Genomic DNA, 25,588 nt, shown 5'->3' on the forward strand with positions numbered 1-25,588 from the left:
TGACATCCAAGTCTTTCAAATACAAATACAAAATACTTCAGAGAATAGTATTTGAAATACAAATACAAAATACTTAAAACAATTAACCAAAATACATTTGTATTTCAAATACCCGATACAATATATAAAGAAATAAGAATATTACCGAAAATCTAAAATATTACATTAACATTAAAATTATTTTTATCTCGAAGTTTTATATAAATACTAATTGAACATTCTTCCTTTTCCTAGTCAACAATGAAATTGTGCTACATATGAATAATTACTGCTCCCTTTCAAAAAAGCCAGTTTCTCAAAAAGTTCATCAGGTAAGGTGGATGAATAAATCCTGCAAAACAGAACAGTCTTTCTAGAGGCGAAGAGGAACACAAACTTGTATTATACTTTACAAAAGCTTGTTTCACTGTTGGGTAATTCTCTAGAGAGCGCAGGGTTGTCCCTTTGCCATTGAAGAATTGTATGAGCTCATACTCCACAGCAGACAAGTTCTTTTCTTTTTGCTTTTCAAAGTCTGTTTTACTTGAGTTGAAAACATAAAAATTGTTTTCATCGTCTTCATTGTCTGAACTGACCAAAGATGTAGCAGAGAACTGCTCAGCTGATTTCACACACATATTCTGTATCCTCTTCTTATCATTTGGTGAGGCAGTGTCAGGTAGCCATCCATCTTAAATGATGGGTGGAAGTAAGCTGACAAAATAGCTCAATTAGCTTCTGGGATCAGATCAAACATCGCTTTAAATCTTGATGAAAGCGAACTTATTAGGATTGGAATTAACTGGGATTGATGGCGTAGATTACTAGGTAACAGAACATGTAATCTGTTTTTGAGGGAAATTAATGTGGACAAAAGTTGGCCGTAATAGCACGTCTTCTCATTTTGCAGTAAATCAAGGGCTACGGCAATGGGTTTCAGAACTGCACAATATTTTTCAAGGTATTGAAACTCAATATCTTTGAAGGTTGGCAATCCCAATTTTTCACATATACTGTTTACATCATGTTTGAATTGCAATATTTGAGAGATTGAACCATAAAGAGAATTCAATGGAGTTGGGCAAGGAAACTTTAATGAATATTTCAAGACATCTGATATAATTTCTGAGTATTTGAGTCTCCTAGACGCATTCCATAATGCTGAACACTTAGCAAGTGTTGGGTGATGGATCTTTAATGCTGTGGGAGACTTCTTTATGGCATTAAGGAAATCAGTTGTGGCAAGAAAACTAAATGTATGGCTAGCACATCTGAAATGGGTACGCAAATAAGACAGAAGTTCATTCTTCAAATACAAATCCAAAACTTGAAGGACAAGAAGAAGAAGAAGAAGAAAGTATTTTGAGTATTTGAAATAGAAAATACATCAATTTTATGTATTTAAATACAAAATACAAAATACTTTCTAAAATTCTTGCAAATTACAAAATACAAACTACAAATGTATTTCAAATACATATTTCAAATACGTATTTCAAATACTGCCCAGCCCTGCTAACAGAAACTACTATTCAACAGTTGAACATGCTGAAAGGATAGCAACAGTTACTCGGAATACAAAAATCAATATCAGATACTGGACATCTGTCATATGATAAGATATACCACAAACATTACACAATCATTAAAATGGGAAGTGGTCTGATCTTGACAAGCACCTAAGCACCATCCGACCAAGAGCTTGCAACACTGATACATGTCCATATATTATAAATGTCACTTGCAATGAGTCAAAATATTCTTTTCATATTTTATTTTAGGGCTTTTTATTAATTGAGGACGCCACCCTAACAACAGAGTATAGCGCCATACGCCTTTTTAGGGCGATTAAATTTTCTTCATCCACAGATGTTCTTTTATTACTTGACGAAAAATGGTTTCAATCCTACTTAACTAGATGGCACAAAACGACAAACATTATAAACAATGTTGAGATACAACTTTATGTACACAATTCTCACCTTCTCGATTTCCTGTGACCACCTCTTGTCCATTCCATCACTCGTGCTATAGCCACTGTCCACTGTGTACCGTTTCTGCCGTAGCTCTGTTGATATGCCATTTGCAAAGCGTAAGTCTGATAGGTGCCCAGCTTTTCTGTGAGCCCTCCTGAGTTCTTCATTGAGGATGCCCCTCTTCTTGTCCTCCTTGATTGCTTGGATTTCTAGGTATTTGAAAACGTGGACCCGTCCTCGTGTGCATAGCTGTCAACACAAATCCAGCAATGTCAACTACGCACAAGTGTTGTCCTTCACAGCATTTCTAATCACACTACACTAGGGTTCCCAGACAAATTGGAAAAAAATACGGGACACTTATCAGTTATCATTGAGTAAGTTTAATATGCACACCCATCAAATACGCCAATCTATCAGAGTGTGTGTGTAGTAAATTTTACTACACAAACACTTTACAAACTAAGGGTAAGTAAACAAACAGTAAACATAATTGTTAGGGAGCATATTTGCATTAAGTTTAAGCTTCCTTATGTAAGTTGCTTTCAAATTGTTTTTACTAAGTTATTATAGAAATAGCCACAAAATACAATAAGTTCCTCACGTGACAATATTCTTATAAATGAATTCGCCTTGGCCTTGTAATATTTCTCTAAAGAATGAATTTCACTTAACAATTAAGGAGAACCTACGACCTATCACAGCAAGTACTCCCCCCATCGAGACTACTATATATATAATGGCAGGCAGACTATTTCCTTATCCAACAACTGCTCTGAAGATGGCCACAACACAGCGGTCGAAACTTCAGCCAATAACACCAAGACAACGTGGTAGAAGCCCTGAAGCTTATCCACACACCATTCACTTAACAATTGTTTATTTTGAAGAATAATGTCATGAAAAGCAAAATAGTCCTCACTGAAGAATGATTTTACAAGCATTGATTTTACTGCTTTTACAGACAATTTATTTTTCTCATCAGTCCATAGAACGTTCATGAGAGAAAATAATCTTTTGACACGCGCATTTGTTCCAGTTAAACACATAATGAACTACACTACCCTCTTCAAATTTGAGAGTTCTCCTTCAGTACTTTTAAACAGATCCACCCAGACTTCATCTAAATGTTTGGTGTTGCCATCACTTGCCTTGAGAAATTAATAACTCACAATAATATTGTTTCGTAATAGTCCGTCTACAGTCACCTGCAATGATGAAGTGCGATGTTTGTAATTTGTAATACGAAATAGACATTGCAACTTTTCCGTTTTTTCTCAGTTTAGAACTCTAAAATACGGGACGGAAAGCTGTCCCGAAGACTTTTCTCGGGACAACAGGACGCATTAGTGAAAAACGGGACGATCCTGTATTTTACGGGAGTCTGGGAACCCTATACTACACAATTATTTTCTTAACCCTTTCTGACCTGAATTTATGGGTGCACAAGGTGTCATAGATTTTTTTTTTAATTTAAGTAGTTTATTTTACGACGCTTTGTCAACATCTAAGGTTATTTAGCGTCTGAATGAGATGAAGGTGATAATGCCGGTGAAACGAGTCCGGGGTCCAGCACCGAAAGTTACCCAGCTTTTACTCATATTGGGGGGAGGGAAAACCCCAGAAAAAACCTCAACCAGGTAACTTGCCCCGACCGGGAATCGAACCCGGGCCACCTGGTTTCGCGGCTAGACGTGCTAACCGTTACTCCACAGGTGTGGACAAGGTCATAGAGAGACTATGGAGAAACAGTGCAATAAACATAAATAGCAGTACTTGTTTAGCAGGTATTGAAGATAATAATGTTAGGCATCTCACCCTGTATATTCTTTTTAAATTAGTATTAAATTAAAATAGATCCTTAAATACCAGAAATATATGACCACAATTTCATATTCAGAACCCTTAGATTTTCGCTCCTACAAGGATTAATTACTACATTAAAAGCAGAAAAATCGTTAAAGCAGATTTCAGAATTGATAATTCTGAGTTACCAAGCGATGCATTCACTTACATAAGATGGTGGGGATGTTAGAGGGTTGTGGCTTAGACAGAGGTCGACCAATGTGGTCATGGTACGCAGCTCCACTGGCAATGTAGAGATCCTATTCCCACTGATGTCTAGCCTCACCAGCCTGAGGTACGCGATTTCTAGATAAGAGCAGAACAACACAAATAATGTACAGCTTGACAATGCATGGATGATGCACAGGAGAATAAGTTGTCACCTACCGAGAAATGTGTCATCTGTTAAGGCTGGTTCACAATAAACCGGGAACGGAAACGACAACGAGAACGAGAACGGAAATAATGTTAAAATAAATGTATTTAAATGTGAGAATTCACAATAGTTCAATAGCTCACATTTAAATACATTTATTTTAACATTATTTCCGTTCTCTTTCTCGTAGTCGTTCCCAGTTTATTGTGAACCGGCCTTTACACGCCAAGTCACTAAACAACAGAAAACAGTCGTATTCCAACCATATAGAGACTAAAATATTTAGCATCTCCATGAACACACAGATTCAGTGAAATCTGTGAACTGTGAAGATTGTGTTTTAATGAATAAATCTATCGTTCAGCCAATCAATGAATAATTTACACAAAAATCAATTATGTAATGAATAGATCATTCAACTAATGAACTAATATTTAATGCACTTATAAATCAATCAAACATTCTTCTAATCAATTAATCTATCATTTTAAACCCAACATTCTCATTCAACAGCCATTTTCTACCTTGTCAACTGATCAATTAAACAAGAGTTAATTCATTCGATCATTCATTATTCATTCAATTTATTGACCACACATTCATTCATTCATTCATTCAAGTGATCAATAATTTACTAATTAAATGTCAAACCACAAAACAAAAATTGGACTTAAATAAAAAACTAAAGATTATACAGAATCAAAAAAAAAAAAAGTAAAACCCGAATTTCTCCATACATTTTAACCAACTCACCAATGAATACATGAAGGAATCAAGTACAGTTTGATTGATCGATCAATGGACTGATAGGATATGAACACAGTCTAGAATATACAGTCACGAAGCTCAATACGTAGGGAATATGCATCCATAGAAAGTTGCTAACCACTAGGATCGCTACTATCGCCTCATCACAGACAATGCGAAATAGTACCAGCACAGTCTATTGTTCCTAGTAGGGAATATGCATCCATAGAAAGTTGCTAACCACTAGGATCGCTACTATCGCCTCATCACAGACAATGCGAAATAGTACCAGCACAGTCTATTGTTCCTAGTAGGGAATATGCATCCATAGAAAGTTGCTAACCACTAGGATCGCTACTATCGCCTCATCACAGACAATGTGAAGTAGTACCGGCACAGTCTAATGTTCCTAGTAGGGAATATGCATCCATAGAAAGTTGCTAACCACTAGGATCGCTACTATCGCCTCATAACAGACAATGTGAAATAGTACCGACACAGTCTATTGTTCCTAGTAGGGAATATGCATCCATAGAAAGTTGCTAACCACCAGGATCGCTACTATCGCCTCATCACAGACAATGCGAAATAGTACCGGCACAGTCTATTGTTCCTAGTAGGGAATATGCATCCATAGAAAGTTGCTAACCACTAGGATCGCTACTATCGCCTCATAACAGACAATGTGAAATAGTACCGGCACAGTCTATTGTTCCTAGTAGGGAATATGCATCCATAGAAAGTTGCTAACCACTAGGATCACTACTATCGCCTCATAACAGACAATGTGAAATAGTACCGGCACAGTCTATTGTTCCTAGTACCCTCAACAACTCAAGCTTCGTGACTATATACTAGACTGTGATATGACTATGAGTATCCAGTGTTACTAACAATTTGGCCAAATATGCACTAATTTAACGTTTCTGTATTTAATTCAATGTGACAACCAAACAACAGAACATGATGTCTAGTTAATATTTGCGTTTATGTTTGTCTTTTCAAACTTAATAACGTAATTGCTTCAAAGGCGGAAAATTAAAATTTGCTTAAACAAGTCAATTGATTATATCTAACAAAATTGATTTATTCAGATTTTAATGTCTCTCAAATTGAATATATAAATATACATCATTAAAATATTATCATAAAAATCATCTGAAATACAGTAGAATTCCTCGTATCCGGCAACTGTGGGACAAAACCAGTGCCAGATAACTGATTTTGCCGAATAATTGGAAAATACGTTTATAGGTTATTTACAGACATATTGTACTACACAAACATTTTTTTCCATGTTGAAATTTAGTAATTTTCATATATATATATATATATATATATATATATATATATATTTAAAAATAAAGTTTTGAAATACGTACAATGTTTATTTTTAGTACTGAATACGGTAATGAACATTCATCAGTTCATAATTATTGTAATACAGTAATACATAATAGCGTAAAAAATACTAAAAGTCTTCGTAACCTTATAACAACTTTAAATGGCGGCATGTGACGCGAAGAACTATGCAGCTAACGTCACAACTATGAAGACAATGAAGTGGCGTTCGATGATTTGAACCTCTTTAACATATCTCTAATGTCTACTTGTTTATATATGCTGTCACTCGAATGAAACTTTTACACGCTGTAGAAAAAGAGAATTTGACACTTTCCTATTTAGACTCATCCAATACTCCTTCGAAACAGGCAAGTTGAAGTGGTAAATTTAAAGATATCATCTCTGCGCATTGTTTGCAACTGACAGCTTACCGATGCTACCTGATCTATTCCAGGGACATGACGGAGTTTTAAGTCTATGTTTTCACGCGTGAACAATGTAGAGAGTCCTAAACACAATATTATGCGGCATGTGCGATCCACGAAAAATAATCACATCCTTGTCTGACTCTTCCCTTTCATATATATATATATATATATATATATATATATATATATATATATATATATATATATATATATATATATACCGTCGTGCGGGGTGACTTTGTGCCATGAGGGTGACTTTGTACCATTCGCGCATTTCATAAAAAAAACGTAAGGAAGTAGACTTTAAAAGCGTCACAAGGTTTTAAAGACTAGTAAACGTAAGGAAGTAGACTTCAAAACCTTGTCACGGTCTTAAAGAATACTTCCATACGTTTTTTGCGAATGGCACAAAGTCACCCTCATGGCACAAAGTCACCCCTAGCGACGGTAGTCAAAAGTGCCGTTGTTTTGGTATTTCCGGTTATTTGGGTGCCGGATATGAGGGATTTTACTGCATACATGTTTATATATGTTTATCCTATCATAAGAAATTTGACATGTCCATTAGCTGAACCTAAATGTTACTCAACCACTGAAATAAATCATAGCCAGAGTTACGGGCCAAGGTTATACAAATCTATTTTGATAATAAATCCTGACCTAGGCTATTTTTAGTTTAATAAATTTAAGAAAAAAAAATAAGCAAATTGTTTACTATTCATATTCCTTTTTCTTAATTTCAATATAGGCCACCATTTATTCATTTCAACTTATGTTCTGTTCTTGACTTGCTTCTCTACTTTTATCTTGTTTTGTAATAATTGCATTGGTTTTGTAATTTTGTTGAAACTTCGGAATATGTATTATATGTCTTTCTTGTGTTAAAGCCTATCGCATCTGGTTAACATGTTTCGGCCTGTTATGGGCCTTCTTCTTGTTGCTGGTCTTGACGCCTCTTGTTTTGTTTCCTGTAGGGGTGTGTTTGTGTATTGTAATGTGGAGTCAAAGAGTGTGCGTGTTCTGAAATTGAGTTGTGTGTTGAGAATTTCATTTGGATGTGTTTTTGTGTGTCTCTATATTTCGTATTGTTCTAGTGTGTTTAGTTTCTGGCTTTTTGGTTGGATTTGTAGAATTTCTATGTCTGTGTTGATGTCTCTGTAGGTGTGGTTAGCATTTGTGACGTGTTCTGAATATGTGGATGTGTTTTGTAATTTTGTTATGGCTGTGATGTGTTCTTTGTAACGGGTTTAAAATGATCTGCCTGTCTGTCCTATGTAGAAGTTGATGCAGGTATTACATTTGAGTTTGTTGAAACTTTGTTATGTTCTTTAGTACAAAATACGAGCTATTTATAGGAACCGTCCCCGAACACGAGCTTGCCCTAACGGGTTGAGCTATGTCCGTAATATGTATTTACTGTGTATTCTATGTAGCAATGAATACTAAATGAAATTAATTTGTTTGTGGCAGAATACAGACATTTCCTGAGGAAAGAAAGTAACAATGAAACAGTGGTAGCTACAATGTTACATAAGCTACTTACCAACTGGCAGCTCGACGAGGTGGTTGCGCCTAACGTTGAGGGACCTGAGTGCCGGCAGTTCACCAAGTTGAGGGGGGAGGTGGGAGATTTCATTGCAGCTAGCGTCTAGTTCGGCCAGTGTCTTCATGCGGCCCAATTCCTCTGGGAGAGCCACCAGCTTGTTATTCGATACTAGTAATACTTCGAGAGGTAGCTGGCAGAGGGAGCTGGGAAGCACGCTCAACTGGTTCCGGCTGCACCAACCAGAAACACGGATGTAAGTAGCAGCAGTGGTACTTAAGGGAAGTTTACTTACTTACAAATGGCTTTTAAGTAACCCGAAGGTTCGTCTCCGCCCTCACATAAGCCCGCCATCGGTCCCTATCCTGTGCAAGATTAATCCAGTCTCCCTAGTAACGCCGCACTTCGATTATTGTGACGTTTTGTTAAGTGACCTAAGTTCTGAATTGTCAGTCAAGTTACAGCGAGCTCAGAATATGTGCGTCAGATACGTGTGCAACATCCGACGATATGATCACATATCACCGTCCTTCGCAAGTCTCTCGTGGCTCCGACTTAAAGAACGTAGAACTTTACACTCTTTGTCTTTACTCTTTCGAATTCTGCACACTTCAACACCAAATTACCTTTCGTCTCGTTTCTCTTATCTATACTCTAACCACGACGTAAATACCAGATCACTTATCTGTGGCACGCTAAGTATACCTCTTCATAGAACATCTTGTTATTCCTCATCTTTTACAATATCCACCTCGCGTCAATGGAATTCCTTGTCACAAAGTATTAGGGGCTGCAAGACAACAAACACCTTTAAGAACAGCTTAAAAGATAACCTTATTAGCATTTCACTCCAATCATACTGATTTAAACTATCACTGACTACATTGTTACTTTTTTCTTTAGACATCATCCTGATTGTGCTGTATTTTCAAAATTGTCTCATAATAATCTCTTTCTATTATCTAATATTATTTGAAATATATTAACATTCTATGTATTTTAGCTTAATTCTGCTACACAGTTTATTTCAGTGTTTAATTAATAGTTCATAGTATTTTGTTGTTTAATTTGTAAATAACTTTTGTATACATGTAACTCTCATCTAAATCAAATTGTTGATTCTTTGTAAGTTCATGCATATGTATATACACTTTTTGCTGGTTGAGTGGAAGAGAAGGCCTTACGGCCTTAACTCTGCCAGCTAAAATAAATCATTATTATTATTATTATTATTATTATTATTATTATTATTATTATTATTATTATTATCATCACACCCCACCTCCCTCAAATCCATTTTAATATTATGCTCCCATCTAGCTAGTTCTTTTGCTACTAATGTTACCCCTCCTGTTCTATACAGACTAGTTACGTTCCAAGTGCCAAATCTCAAAACCTTATTCCTTTGCTGTGATCGTGCCAGGGAATCAGTCCTATTCCGAGGCTTATTGTAGGGATTCGTAACAAGCTGTTTTTTACGGTGATGGGTTGTTAGCCCTTCGCCCAACCCCCAAGCTGGAGTACCACCCCTTATCGGCTGTCCACGACTGCTTATTCAATATATTCGCAGCTACCCTCCATATCTGGAGGCCGTCTCCTCTATCCGCAACCTGAGGACGCGCCATGCCGTGGTGATAGGGACCCACCATACGATGGTAAAATTTGAATTTTTTCTCTCAATTGATGTGCAATTTTCATTTTTTATATGTACAAATATCATTGCTGCAACAATTTAAATTCGAGATTAATTTCAAAATGGGGCCCAAAATGTGAAGGAAAAAATACTAGGATACAGCAATTCACTAAAATACTGCGTGTTCAGTTCAAAGTGTGTCGTGGCTCGCTGTATGTCGTCATGTGGCTAGCCGATGAGCCTAGAGAATTCAATCTTCCTACACTTCCGCAGAGGCGTATTACCTATGTGCCAGAGAAGTTGCCTAGCAAGTACGGCGTTCATTCAGAAGAGTACTTACCGATACATACCGTAACGCCGGTAGTGGCAGGAATGTGAACTGTTTGGAAACACGTACTGAGGTGAGTTTTTTTCTTACTGTCGGGATATGTGGAGAGGGTTAAGACGATTACTTACGTACAGTATTTGTTGACATTAACTTCGACGGTCAACATGGACACGGAGCATTTGATTTGTATTGTGGAATGTTGCCGTACGCAACCGATGATAACAAATACCCTGGGTACGACTTCCCGGCGCAAAACACAGTTCGAAAGAGGTTATGGTAGCACACAGATCGTACAGACCGCCATCTGTTGCTACGACGTTCAAGTTATACCGTACTGTTCTCAAGTTCAGATTGAACGCTTTGATTAATAGGCAACTTCTCTGACATAAAAGCTGAAACTCGATTCAAATCGCTGACTCACCAACAGTGACGTCATGACACACTTTGAAATGAACACCCAGTAGATATACAAGGTAGGTCAAAAGTCGCTTTCCCCAATATTCGTTCTTAGGTTTCATACTTGTACAATTGTACACAGTGCTGTAGTTGGAAACAAATTTTAGGGGTACTGTTAAAATGTCCTTGGTCAGACTAGACTCTGTATAGACTCGTATTGCACTTCTTTTCCAAAGTTACTTCTTCGTCATGCAGTCGCCTCTGCAGATCTCCTTCCAGATCGCAGCCACAATTGAATATAAGGCAAGGAATTAAACGCTAACACTGGTGGCCCAATACTTTAGGAACTCTTTACTGGAAGAGTATTCCTTTTCTTAGTGCAGATATCGTTCATTACAGTAATGCTCATTCACATTCTTTAGTTGAAATTGGCGCAGAGACTATAACGTGTTCATAATATGTGCGTCAATTTCGTCTGCAATATTCGCCGGGCTGATCACGTAACACCATCCCTCGAAATGTTGTCCTGGCTCCGTCTAGAAGATCGTAGGAAAATCCACAGTCTTTCCCTTCTCTTACAAATATTGCATTTCTCCACTCCTGCCTATCTTGCGTCTCGTTTTCAAAATTTATCCACCCATCATAACAAAGACACACGATCACAACACTCCTCAATATTATCCATTCCCTCCCACCGAATATCCTCATATTCATCTTCTTTCACTGTGGCTGTTCCTCGGCTTTGGAATTCCCTACCGAGTAATGTCAGGGACTGTCAGACATCAAACCAATTTAAGAATAGACTAACGAAATATTTTTCTAACAATTCTTGTTAACAATAATAGCTCTTTCAGGTTTCTCAATGTTTAACGGTTATATAGATCACAGAATAAATATTTAAATTACCTCATTATTATTATTATTATTATTATTATTATTATTATTATTATTATTATTATTATTATTATTATCATCACTATTTCTTACCATTGTTTATTATTATCACACTAACATTACTAATCCAACTTTATTATTTACTTTCATGTTGTTTTATGGTCTAGATATTAATATAATAACTATGTAACCAATTGTATTCAATTAGAATTAGAGTCTGGCTGGGCAGAAGAGAAGGCCTACTGGCCTTAGCTCTGCCAGATTAAATAAATAAATAAATAATAGTAATTATTATTATTATTAATTATTATTAGAATTTATAATATGTAACTGGACTCAAGATTCACGAAAGCACGATAATTCCCTCCTCTAGCGAACTGCAAGCATTACGTCTCAGCGAGTTTTAAAATTAGCGAATCAGTGCAGCAGAAATCTTGAGGCGCCACAACATAAAATTTGCGGTATGCGAAAGGCATCTACGGAAATTTTGAAATTAGCGAATCAGTGTAGCAGATGTCTTGAGGCGTCATGCCATGAAGTTAGTGTTAATTATATTATAATAGTCAGAAAGTACCGGAACTACGGGTGGCAACGCCATGCTCTATAGGCAACTTCTCTGCCTTGTCCGTGTAGTATGTGACCTACTCTCCAGGCGTATAGACTCAGTGCGAACATAATAAGATACTAGAGATGAACAAAACTAACTGCTGCTCTCGCTCGCTGTGTTCGCTGCATTTGTCTTTCGAGTCTCGGCTCGTCATTCTTGTGCGCTTTCAGTCTCGCTCATCATTCTGGAAATAGCATTTGGTCGGTGTGGAAACATTTTGTAACTTTGAATAACATACATCATTGAAATAAATAACATTATAAATGTTTAAATGAGACAAAAAGATAAAACGGAACAGTACCTTAGTTGTCAAAATGTTCTGGTTCTTTTATATGACATTACCTATGATTATATAAATAAAAAAAATCAATTCTCACATAAATTTGCATTCCTAAGAAACATAAAACATGACATTAATATCTTTTTACTTGAGATTGTACACTTGGTCTTAAAGATATGAAAAGAAAATCTTTAGCCTTTTAATAAGGGCCTCGTAATTAAATAAAGGCTGGGGAACGGATTATTATACACTGAAAGGTAGAGATGATGTTTCAAATAGGCTACTTGATTGTTTATACATATATAACAGTTGCCAAAATAGATAAAAGTTCAGTCAGGTATAAACAACTATGGGGATTCAAGGCTGCTTGACTTCGGGATTTCGGGAGTGATCAAACTCGAGTCTTGGAAGACTCACAACCAATCTTTACGTCAAGGACGTAATACAACATTGTCGTGCGGGTTTCCGGCTTTGCGGGCGCTGTTAGTCTCGCTTTCTCGATCGTTATTCATCTCTAACAGATACCTTTTTTTTGCAGATGGCATATAACCATTTACACGACACCGTCTTCAACGTACGCCCCCTGGGCAGTGACACACTTGTGCCGGCGTCCATACCACTTCTCGAAACATTTCTGCAGCCCATCTTTGGTCACTTCCCACAGAACGCTTGTCACATGAATTTTCATCTCTTCGGCTGACGCAAACCGCCGTCCCTTGAGTAGGGATTTGACCTTTGGAAATTAGTAGAAATCTGCTGGAGCAAAATCTGGAGAACATGGTGGCTGTGGAAGGACAGATATTTTGTGTTGTGCGAGGAATTCGCTTACCAAGATCATTGTTGCCGTAACAAATGTATTCTGTAGGAACAAATATTAATCTTTACATAGATTCTTCGTGCAACAGTGCATATTACTGTGGAATCCCGGCCACCAAGTCACACAATTGAGTGCGCTCCTCGTATAATGGCAGTTGACTTACAAGGAGAGGACATCGAATTAAATAAGATTTTGTGACATGAAAGTACAAGACGTAGCGTTTAAAGTCATGCCTGGTATGGGTGGCCAATGACCCCTCGTTTTGAAAATATTGACTATTGTTTGTGACATACTTCCGTTAGGTGTCTAATAGGAAAACATTATACTGTGTAACGGCGTAGCTCATATGGTTGGATGCTAAGTTGTCATCCAGGCAACCTGAGTTCGAATCCTAATGTCTTCTCAATTTTTAAAGCTTGATATTATTATTATTATTATTTTATTTTTTTATTTTTTATTCCCGTTCAGTTGTCAGCTCCTATATTCAAAGCCATGTTGAAATATGGGTGGTATGCATCAAAATTAATAAACGAATGAGAAGTGTTTGTGAATGTGAAGGATATCTGTTTCGCAGTAGAAGTGCGGAAAAATGTGACTGTGGACAACCTACTTTCATTTGCTGTGCATGGTGCAGGAAATATGTATATTTTGTGTGTTTTTATGACATTTATCATAATGAATCGGGTACAAAATGAAGTGGAATAGCTGCTACAGAAATAGAACAGACACCAGTGACACATCTTACCTGCCTACATGAGCAATATTTCATGGTTTATTCTTTACAATACAATGTTAGTTAATTATAATTTGTTTAAAACATGATGAAGCGTTCAATACATTGAGAAATATGATACATGTAAATCGATAACAGTGATCACAATATTAATCATTATTAAAAGAAAAAAAATATAGGACCAGTTAAGATTCGAACTTAAGGTTGTCTGGCTAACAACTCAGCATCCAACCATATGGGCTACGCTGTTACCACGCTAATGCTTCCCTATTAAGCACCTAACGGAAGTATGTCACAAACAATAGCCAATATTTTCAAAACGAGGGGTCAATGGCCACCCATACCAGGTATGACTTTAAACAGTACGTCTTGTACTTTCATCTCACACAATCTTATTCCATTCGGTGATATACAGAGCGTGTCCTCTCCTTGTCAGTATAAGAATGTCAACATACATATCGAACTTGGAGTCAGGCCACAAAGTGGAAAAAAATTAAATTAAACTAAATGAAAAAAACAGGACGACACTGTCACTAAACTTATTCAGAACTATTTGTATAGAAATTCCTTTAAAACGGCAGATTTTAATTTCGTTTTGCTCTAATGAAAAAGTAATTAAATATAATCACGAAGTCTCTGAAGCCTTGTAACTACTTCAGAACTTTGAATGAGAACGATTTCAGTAAAACGGAGCACGATACTTTAAGACCCTTACTGCCTATTCATCGTTCATTAGGCATTAACCCCTCCTGTAATTAAAATGCAAATGTATCTTTCCACCCTCTTTGTTGGAGACAGAGGCATCATATAGGCTACATTTGAAAAGTTGAAACACAAGAGGACATTCAGCAGTGCTTCTTTTCAGCTCGTACGTACCTGAGATGCTTCTTTTCAGCTCGTGCGTACCTGAGATGCTTCTTTTCAGCTCGTGCGTACCTGAGATGCTTCTTTTCAGCTCGTGCGTACCTGAGATGCTTCTTTTCAGCTCGTACGTACCTGAGATGCTTCTTTTCAGCTCGTACGTACCTGAGATGCTTCTTTTCAGCTCGTACGTACCTGAGATGCTTCTTTTCAGCTCGTACGTACCTGAGATGCTTCTTTTCAGCTCGTACGTACCTGAGATGCTTCTTTTCAGCTCGTACGTACCTGAGATGCTTCTTTTCAGCTCGTGCGTACCTGAGATGCTTCTTTTCAGCTCGTACGTACCTGAGATGCTTCTTTTCAGCTCGTGCGTACCTGAGATGCTTCTTTTCAGCTCGTGCGTACCTGAGATGCTTCTTTTCAGCTCGTACGTACCTGAGATGCTTCTTTTCAGCTCGTGCGTACCTGAGATGCTTCTTTTCAGCTCGTACGTACCTGAGATCCAAGTAAATGAGAGACTGCAGATACACTACGGAATCAGGTATGGATCTAATCGTATTGTGGTACAGCTGTAGCCTTTCGAGGAAGTAGAATTCAGTCACTTCTACTGGAAGTTCGCCAAACCGGTTCTTTGATAAATCTGGAAAATAACAAAAATGCGTTGTATAAGCAATAGTTCATAACAACTCTGGTAGTGAGGGATGCACAGAAAGCCAAAAGGCTAACGTGTATGAGGCTGTGCAATCTCATTTTATTTCATGAATTGGGTTGCCATAACTGACTGAAGAAACCCGTGTCTAACATGCCATTAGTTTTATTCAAGCAAGAATAATTATAATTAAACTGTAAAGAAATAACAGCCTATTTTCCAGGTATTTGTTCATCATTTTCTGGGAGTGGATCAGCTGACATGTTTCATATTATATGAAGAGTCCACTGCAAGAATGATGGATGTCATTTGGAATACATTTTGCAGGAGAAGCAATTGAAAGTTTGAAATGCTTAGCGCTCAAAGATTAACTGTGATTTTCCGATCATTACTGGACAATGACAATCAGTGTTAATGCCATATAACTCTGTATGTACATTCTGTATGTCTTAAGCTATGCATTGACAGTCTTGGTTCATTTTCGACAAGAAAGTGACATCCATCATTCTTGCAGTGGACTCTTCATATGGAAATTGTGTAATCGTTCTGGCAGTATCTGTTGTTAGTATCTCTTTCTTCTGTCTACCGAGCATTCCTGGTATAATACTCAATACCTGTTTGCGTTATTTTAATCTTAGAAAAATAAAACGGTTGTACATCACCGTAGCACCTAGGTACAAGTATACAGAATGAACCCTAAGTAAATTCATTAATTTCAGGGGGTTATTTTTTTTAGATATTTCAAACAAAAAAGTTTAACACAATTTTGCTCGTTTTTGCTTCCTTTTCGAGATAAAAAAATTGTTTCATATTAAACATTTCATATTGTTTTGCGAAACCCACTGATTTAATTCCCAAAATGCTCAGTCAATTTAAGAGAGCAGTGTATTATGATAATAAATAACTCACAGAATTTTAGTTTTGTCCTTAAAATGTGCAAAAATTTGATCCGAACAAATGTAACATTGTAATTTTTTTTTTGCACGATCGTGTTTTTTTTACAGCTATTGTTGTTAGGCCTTGAAAATTAGAATTCCCACACAGAAATTTGTTGCTACGGAAACCATTCTTCATAACATAAAACTATACTGAAATAGACCCATTACAGTGCACTTATTGTTACTTAGTTACCATTACAGTATAGTTTGGCGTTTTGAAAATATGAAAAAATGTTGTACAATATAGACCTACATTTATGAAGTGCATTACAAAATCTCGGAAACTTAAAAACTCGCTCTGCTCATTTTTCAAACTTTTCCTTGACTTTGTAAAAAAGCATTACCAACCTTGTAAATATACTATTGCATAACGAAAAGTTAGTTACATTTGTTCAAATCAAAATTCTCCACATTTAAAGGACAAAACTAAAATTCTTTCAATCATTTATTATCATACTAATAATACAATGCTTTCTTAAATAGTTTGAACACATTGGGAATTAACAGACTGTAAAATTACAACAGACTAGGGATTCAAAGTGTATTTTGAGAGCAGGCCCTACTAGTGGTCTAATTACCTACTGAATAAGTGAATAACAATGAAGTTTGAGTTTTATAGTTTGGAACAGTCTCTAAAGTCCATCCCTCATTTCACTGAAGGCCTCACCTAACACAACAGAAGTAATATAAAATGCTTGACAACAGCTTAGTTTAAGTGAGGACTTTAACTGCTACTGTTCTTCTGTTGGTACGAGGGTGTCTTTAGAATTTATGTTTGGAAGAGAGGAAACTTTCACCGTTTCCTGGACAATAGGACGTTGTGTCCCCAATATAGTTCGGAAGGGATATAGGTGGAATATGATGATAGAGACTGGATTAATCTTGCTCAGGATAGGGACCAATGGCGGGCTTATGTGAGGACGGCAATTAACCTCCGGGTTCCTTAAAAGCCAGTAAGTAAGTAAGGGATGTACTACAGTAATATTTTAACACAAATATTGCAAGAATGCATGCAGTGCCCACAATTTGTTTTGTCATTTACACTCCCCATCTGGAGGGTCTGGTAACAAAAGTGTAGAGTGGACGGAGGAGAAGACGGAGAATGAAGGCACTGACATGGAACACATTGTAAACCTTCATTTAAATCTATAGTTTCCCCTTAAAACTTTCATTTTGTTGCATGCTCTTTTCTTTTTTCTTAGTCAAATTCCAGGAAGTTGCCTCCTCTCTCCGACATTTGCAGAGCAGTTATTGAAACAAGGTGACTGATTTTTAAAACGTAGTGCGAGTACGGTGAAAAATATTTAAAGGTCCACACCTGTGGAGTAACGGTCAGCGCGTCTGGCCGCGAAACCAGGTGGCCCGGGTTCGATTCCCGGTCGGGGCAAGTTACCTGGTTGAGGTTTTTCCGGGGTTTTACCTCAACCCAATATGAGCAAATGCTGGGTAACTTTCGGTGCTGGACCCCGGACTCATTTCACCGGCATTATCATCTTCATCTCATTCAGACGCTAAATAACCAAAGATGTTGATAAAGCGTCGTAAAATAATATACTAAAATAATTTTAAAAAATATTTAAATGTAATTTTCTTTTAATTTCATATCAATTTTCAGTTATTTTAAGGGCATTTTAATCATTTTAAGTAGATTTTTAGGTCAATATCCGCTCCCTAGTTATAAAGATAACCACTGCTCTGAAGATAACAAGAAGAAAACTTCGATAGTTGTTCTAAACATTTATTGTTTACAGTGCAATAAACTCTTAGCGTTTATTTTTCTTCTCGAGTTGATCAACATATAATTAAGAACGTGGGTATTACTATGCACTTTATCCCAAAACCAAAACACACTTCAGGGCCGTGGAAGTGACAAAACGTAAACTGTTTCTACAAAACAGACATGTGTTTGTGAACAGATAAGGCTCTATGGCATAACACCCACACACAAGGCTCTGTCTTTGTAGTGTATGACACATCTCGATTGGAGGACAGTGCATCTCTTTACACACTTATCTCACCCGCCAGATGGCAGAGTTCCCACCTCTGACGGGTTTGACATTCAGAGTCAATTCAATTGACAGCAAATGACTTCATTGTGCTCATGTGGGAATTTATCCTACACACGGCGCAGTTATATGATGCATCTTATAAAGGTACTGAAGTTCGGTTCCTTTCAGGTGAATGAAAAGAGCAACTATAGGCGTAGTAGTACTTACAAATGGCTTTTAAGGAACCCGCAGGTTCATTCCCGCCCTCACATAAGCCCGCCATCGGTCCCTATCCTGAGCAAGATTAATCCAGTCTCTACCATCATACCCTACCTCCCTCAAATCCATTTTAATATTATCTTCCCACCTACGTCTCGGCCTCCCCAAAGGTCTTTTTCCCTCCGGCCTCCCAACTAACACTCTATATGCATTTCTGGCTTCGCCCATACGTGCTACATGTCCTGCCCATCTCAAACGTCTGGATTTAATGTTCCTAATTATGTCAGATGAAGAATAAAATGCATGCAGTCCTGCGTTGTGTAACTTTCTCCATTCTCCTGTAACTTCATCCCTCTTAGTCCCAAATATTTTCTTAACCATTTTATTCTCAAACACCCTTAACCTCTGTTCCTCTCTCAAAGCGAGAGTCCGAGTTTCATAACCATAATATAGAAGAACCGGTAATATAACTTGTTTATAAATTCTAACTTTCAGCTTTTTTGAGAGCAGATTGCATGATAAAATCTTCTCAACCGAATATTTATTCTGCGTTTAATTTCCTCCCGAGTATCATTTATTGTTGCTTTAAGAAATTTGAATTTTTCGGCCTCTTCAAAAAATAAATTTCCAATATTTATATATCCATTTCGTACAATATTCTGGTCACGAGACATAATCATATATTTTTCTTTTCGGGATTTACTTCCAAACCTATCTCTTTACTTGCTTCAAGTAAAATTCCCGTATTTTCCCTAATAGTTTGTGGATTTTCTCCTAACATATTCACGTCATTCGCATAGACAAGCAGCTGATGTAAGCCGAGTAGTAAAAGTAGTAGCCTAATTAAACGAGTAGTAGTAGTAGTAGTAGTAGTAGTAGTAGTAGTAGTAGTAGTAGTAGTAGTGCAGCGGCTGAGTGGTCAGACTTCAGCCTGTCTCGCAGGCGGTCCGGGTTCGATTCTCGATCAGGACTGGAATTATTCAAATGCAAAATCCATAGTGACACTTGGGATTTTCTCGGAGGTGTCCCGTTTCCCCACATTAGGTATCTAAGTTACATAATTCCGTCATATTCCATAGAATTCCCCGAACGTCGGATGGCGATGCACGAAGGGGGCTGACCTAGAGACATATGAGGTTGCATACTAGGAACCTGAGTACGCAGCGAACCTTAGTGTAGTGAGCCGGTGTGGGTTTGGGAATGCAATAGATCTAATAAGGTCGCAGTGCTGGGTCGTAGTACCTCCTCATTAAATTACATTAAATTCAGTAGTAGTAATAGCACAGTCTACTATATACAGTCGCGAAACTCAATATGTAGTAAAAATGCAAACATGGGTAGTTGCCCACCACTAGGATCGCTACTATCGCCTCATCATCGCAGATCTCTCTCCTAGCAGACGACAAAATATGTTACACTTTCGCTGTCGTCTTCTTTTGGAAAAATTAACACCTTCCTTCCATTAATGAAATATTAAATGCATAAAGTTCATTTATTATTTTAATGAAGTATATTAAATTCCACCATAAACTCGAAGATACCTGCAAGAAATAAGTTAATATAACTTTTGTTTGTGCAAAACGAACTGAAATTTACTATAATAGCTTCACTCATTCAAGATTATAGCGATAATTAACTATGAAACCAATAAATATTAATTTGCATTTCCCTTTACAACAATAATAATGGAAATATGAATTAATGGAGTAACTTACGTGTACCGGTACTTGTAGTGTAGGCTTACGTAGTTAACAAAGTGGGATGAGGTTAAGCAATAATAATCACACCAGAATTGGAAATAAAACGTGATCAATAAATTTTATTGTAACAGACTTTTTCTACGTCTCTAGTAAAGCAACAAATAAAAAAAAAACAACAAAATTAACAGCTATAATTAAAAACATATCCTTTGAAGAAAAAAGTAGGCCTAAGCAATAATAACCCCACCAGAATTGAAAATAAAACGTGATCAATAAATTTCATTAAAACAAACTTAATTTTTCTACGTCTTTAGTAAAATAACACATAAAAATAATAACAAAATTAATAGCTGCAATTAAAAATATATCCTTTGAAAAAAAAAAGTAGACCTAACCTTTATTTCTCTGGAAATTTACCAGCCTAAGTGACAGAACTTTAACCGGTATCTAATGTCCTTTCGGTTAGATTGAAACATTCCATTGTGAAATTTAAGGATATAATGTATTCTAACAGTCACAAAGAACTTCAAATTAACAGTTTTGTTTCTGCACAGCATCCTTGTGGAAATCCAGGAACCTTTCTGAATCTTTCGGAAATCGGAAGAAGGATAACTCTGGCCTCTTTCTCTTACTGTTGCTACAATTTATAGCACTACAAACGTCTCCTCCTTGTCCCATATTTATTCCAATTATTATATTTTAGCCATTAACATTTTCATAATAACCAATACGAACATTTCACAAGCATCAATGTGAAATACGCAACGAGCTAGCACTCGATAGAAATACGACACAGTCCAAAGTCGACCATGGACTGTCTATTGTTTCTAGTTGCTAACCGCTTGGAGCGCTTTATCACGAGATTTGCAAAAAAACACCTCAAGCTTCGCGACTGTATATAGTAGGCTGTGGTAATAGCAGTAGTAGGATGTTACCGGTCATCCCTAGGAAAGAGCTCTGCATTACATTAATGCATACATGCGTGTGCGCTACTTGTCAGCTTATAAAAACCCCGCGTACTGATCCAATGTTTGTTATTGCATCCATTAGCTTAATGGAAACGCGGGTCACAGGTCGCGTGTGTATGTACCTCACAGTCTAAATAATTCTTGCTTATTTTTGTGTTCCATATAACAGGTGATTTATTAAGTATTAGGTGATGAAAGATAACGTTATTTGAAATGAAGAATGCAAATAAATAAACCCATTATTAGAAATAGTTTTCGAAATAATTACAGTTGAATTATTCTTTCTTTACCTACCCATACGTCATAAGTAGACAGTGGATGCGGGATGACATAAGGGAAAGTGAAGTTGTTCCGTATCAGAGTATATGGCACGTGCCGCGCCGTCCGTCTTTTGTGTATCTGGCGAGTACAGTAGCGTACAAAACGAATGAACCCCGATCCGTTCACAGTAACATTGCAACGCAATGTGTGCAGTTGTGTTATCCTGCTCAAGTATTTAGTACGCGTTGGATATTTTGTGCTGATCCATTCATAATGGCAAAACGTTAAATTCGCTCAGAGATACGAAATGCAATTAAGAAGTATGAGAGTGACATTTTATGTATTAACGAAGACAATATCGTGTGTAATGTATGTAAAATTGCATTAAAAACCAGAACAACTCAGGCTATAGAGAAACATTGCAACAGTACATCGCACAGGAAATGCGTTGAAATGAAATCTGAGGCACCATCCATATCATCATCATCATCATCATCATCATCATCATCATCATCATTTAGTTGTGCGGGTCTAATGACACGTGGAACATGATGCTCAGTACAAATATTCCTCTAAAGAAATTGAGTGATCCCCATTTTAGAGGTTTTCTTTAGAAATTCTCTCGATACAAAAACTGTTTAAGCGATAGGCGAAGACGATTCAGCTTCGACAACTTACGAGAATCGACGTTTACTGCAACGCTGGTAATTGCATCAATGATGACGAGGACTGAACCTTGCAAGGTATGTACTACAGTACGTTATTTTTCTTTTCCTTCTGACTGTACGGAGATACAGTAGCATGTTGACGTCGTCTGTTTACGTTTAAAACCTGTTCAGCCAATGGTCTGAATGAAAAAATGTAACATATAGTAAATGTGCACCTACATTCAACGATAAGTCATCCCGCATCCACTGTCTAGTCATAAGCATAACACTGGAAGAGATTATGTTTTATACACAAACGCCTTCCTTTGTGGTCAAATCTACAAGAAGACAAATTAGGGCACTAACCTCAACAATTCGAGTAGATCTTCTGAATAAACCCGATTTAATCCTTTTATTTAAACTTTCCCTCTAGTTAATGAAGTATTCATGCTGCAAAATATCAGAGATGCTACGGAGACATACGAAAAGACGCCAATCGTATGAACAGTTTCCGTTATCTGCTGTAGAATCGGTAGTGCTATTGGTCATGTTGAAATGGTACTACGTACCATGTCCTATTATTTTTGGATGGAAAACATTTTGAGCAGATCTTGTAAACAAAAGCAAGGCTCCGCTGTACAATATATGTTATACAGGGTGTTTCCGGGCTAATGTTACAAACTTTCAGGGATGATGGGGAAGGCCAATGTATAAATTTGAGATAAGGGACCCTGGTCCGGAAATGACCGAGTCGAAAGTTACAAGCAAAAATAGTTCTGTGGAAATGAAATAATTTTATTCCTCTCTACACTTTATTTATGTATATTTATCTGTACATCTTACACATACTTTATTCATCTGACGTTGTTTACGTTGTCTACTTACAGTATTCCATTCAGTGCGCTGTCTGAGGGATGGGTACAGGAAACTACACTAAAGCAATGCAGATAGCGTAAGGTGTAACGGACATGGTCGGTCCTAATATGTATGTCTGTAGACAGTAGTGTATGTGTACAAGTTGCAGTGTCCAGTCGATCAGTCCTAGTGAAATGGAGGAGTACACGAGAGCGGAATATTCAGACCTGATTTTCGAATACGGATGAGCCAATGGGAACAGTAGATAAGCTCACAGATTGTATCGTGACAGGTACCCACGTAGGAGACATCCGGCCCATACCATCTTTACACGACTGTTCCAAAGGTTAAGGGAAGGAGGGCACGTGGTGCGAAATTACAATTTCATTTCCACACAACTATTTTTGCTTATAACTTTCCACTCAGTCATTTCCGGACCAGGGTTCCTTATCTAAAATTGATACATGTGCCCTTCCCCATCATTCCTGAAAGTTTGTAACACCAGCCCGGAAACACCCTGTATATATACCTCTGGTACGAATGCGTATTTTCTAACTTAAAATAACAAATTATTTAATAATAGCCTATTTTAATGTTGTTCTGATGTTATTAAAATCCTAATTAAATAATAGCAACCTTAAATAATACAAATCGGATCAAAATATCACTGTGTTTCAAATTACACTTCAACATATTGCATCTCTAAACCAATGCCACATTAAAAAAAGTTTGGCTATAAATATTTTCTCTTCCAAATAGCCATGTCTTTCACCAATTAGCATTTCAGAAAAATTTTAGTCATCCTGTATAATTTAATTAAGCACACATAGTTTTGCTAAGCGCAGTTTGGTTACACGGTTACAGCAGCGAATAGGAATTACATAGAATGGACATTGAGCGAATTTTCCTGTTGTTTTTCTGTGTTCATGCGCTCCGTCGGCGTTTAGTTCCATTCTCAAGTGCTAGAGGTTAGTGTAATCGAGCACACGCAAGAGTTCCTCGATAATAATATTTTTATTGGATATAAGAGTTGAGACTAGTGAGCTCTATACTAGTGTTTGTAACTCGCATCCCATTTCTTTTCCCACTCGTGTCAACAAAGCTCTCATTGTAATCTGCTAGTATTACACTAATCTACTATAAAAATTAACAATTGTCGATACATTCGCACTTTCATGGGCAGCAGAACGCCATCTGTCTTACAATCTCTGCAACACTTAACGGTGCGTCCGGGTAGGCCCAGTCTCTCTCTCTCTGGGGTGCAGTTACTGCAGCACGTGGCCGGGGGGATGCTGCCGGAGGGTGGCTGTTTTGTGGGGATGAATGGAGAATTGAGATGGAGCCCGCACGCCGTTATAGTATTGATTTTACGTACACGACCCGTTGCCGCTGCTGCAATAATTTACGTTTCCTTGGAAAGTAATGGCTCATAAAAACATGACTCCACTTATCTCGTAATAGCGGGCGAGGTGCAGGACATTAACAAAGCGGCCTTGCTTCACACCGGAGGCGGTCCCGAACACATTGCGTTGGGTAAAAGGACTCAGAATGAGATGGCAGTCACATTTGATGACGATTGTATACACACAATGCGTGTAATACGTGCATCCGTACGTGACACCAACTTATATGGGCCCGTGGGGCCTGAGCCCACCCAATAATTTGTACTTACTTACTTACTGGCTTTTAAAGAACCCGGAGGTTCATTGCCGCCCTCACATAAGCCCGCCATTGGTCCCTATGCTGAGCAAGATTAATCCAGTCCCTACCATCATATCCCACCTCCCTCAAATCCATTTTAATATTATCTTCCCATCTACGTCTCGGCCTTCCCAAAAGTCTTTTCCCCTCTGGCCTCCCAACTAACACTCTATATGCATTTCTGGATTCGCACATACGTGCTACATGCCAAGCCCATCTCAAACGTCTGGATCTAATGTTCCTAATTATGTCAGGTGAAGGATAAAATGCGTGCAGCTCTGCGTTGTGTAACTTTCTCCATTCTCCTGTAACTTCATCCCTCTTAGCCCCAAATATTTTCCTAAAAACCTTATTCTCAAAAACCCTCAATCTCTGTTCCTCTCTCAAAGTGAGAGTCCAAGTTTCACAGCCATACAGAACAACCGGTAATATAACTGTTTTATAAATAATTTGTAGTCTTATTAATTTATTATTATTAGTAGTAGTAGTAGTAGAAGTAGTAGTAGTAGAAGTAGTAGTAGTAGTAGTAGTAGTAGTAGTAGTAGTAGTAGTAGTAGAAATAGTAGAAGTAGTATTAGAAGTAGTAGTATTAGAAGTAGTAGTATTAGAAGTAGTAGTAGTAGTAGTAGTAGGTAGTATTAGAAGTAGTAGTAGTAGTAGTAGTAGAAGTAGTAGTAGTAATAGTAGTAACAGAAGTAGTAGTAGACGTAGTAGTAGTAGTAGTAGTAGTAGTAGTAGTAGTAGTAGTAGTAGTAGTAGTAGTAGTATGTGATTATGTCTGGTGACTAGAATATTCTACGAAATGGAAACAAAAATTGGAGATTTATCCTTCGAAAAGATGGAAAAATTCAAATATCTTGGAGCAACAGTAACAA

The 25,588-nt window shown here is 37.3% G+C and overlaps 1 protein-coding gene across 2 annotated transcripts in view; it reads right to left on the bottom strand.

The window, feature by feature from the left end:
* Window positions 1-25,588, bottom strand: part of Lrch (Leucine-rich-repeats and calponin homology domain protein) — a 328,792-nt gene that overhangs the window by 108,763 nt on the left and 194,441 nt on the right. For both annotated transcript variants that reach the window (XM_069836132.1, XM_069836131.1), the window contains exons 2-5: window positions 15,283-15,427; window positions 8,239-8,471; window positions 3,970-4,106; window positions 1,962-2,204 (exon numbers count right to left, since the gene is read on the bottom strand). In XM_069836132.1, the coding sequence (XP_069692233.1) occupies window positions 1,962-2,204; window positions 3,970-4,106; window positions 8,239-8,471; window positions 15,283-15,427 (758 nt within the window). The remainder of the gene's footprint in view (window positions 1-1,961; window positions 2,205-3,969; window positions 4,107-8,238; window positions 8,472-15,282; window positions 15,428-25,588) is intronic.

The sequence above is a fragment of the Periplaneta americana genome, chromosome 9 (genome assembly GCF_040183065.1).
Source record: "Periplaneta americana isolate PAMFEO1 chromosome 9, P.americana_PAMFEO1_priV1, whole genome shotgun sequence".
In the NCBI taxonomy this organism is placed as follows: domain Eukaryota; kingdom Metazoa; phylum Arthropoda; class Insecta; order Blattodea; family Blattidae; genus Periplaneta; species Periplaneta americana.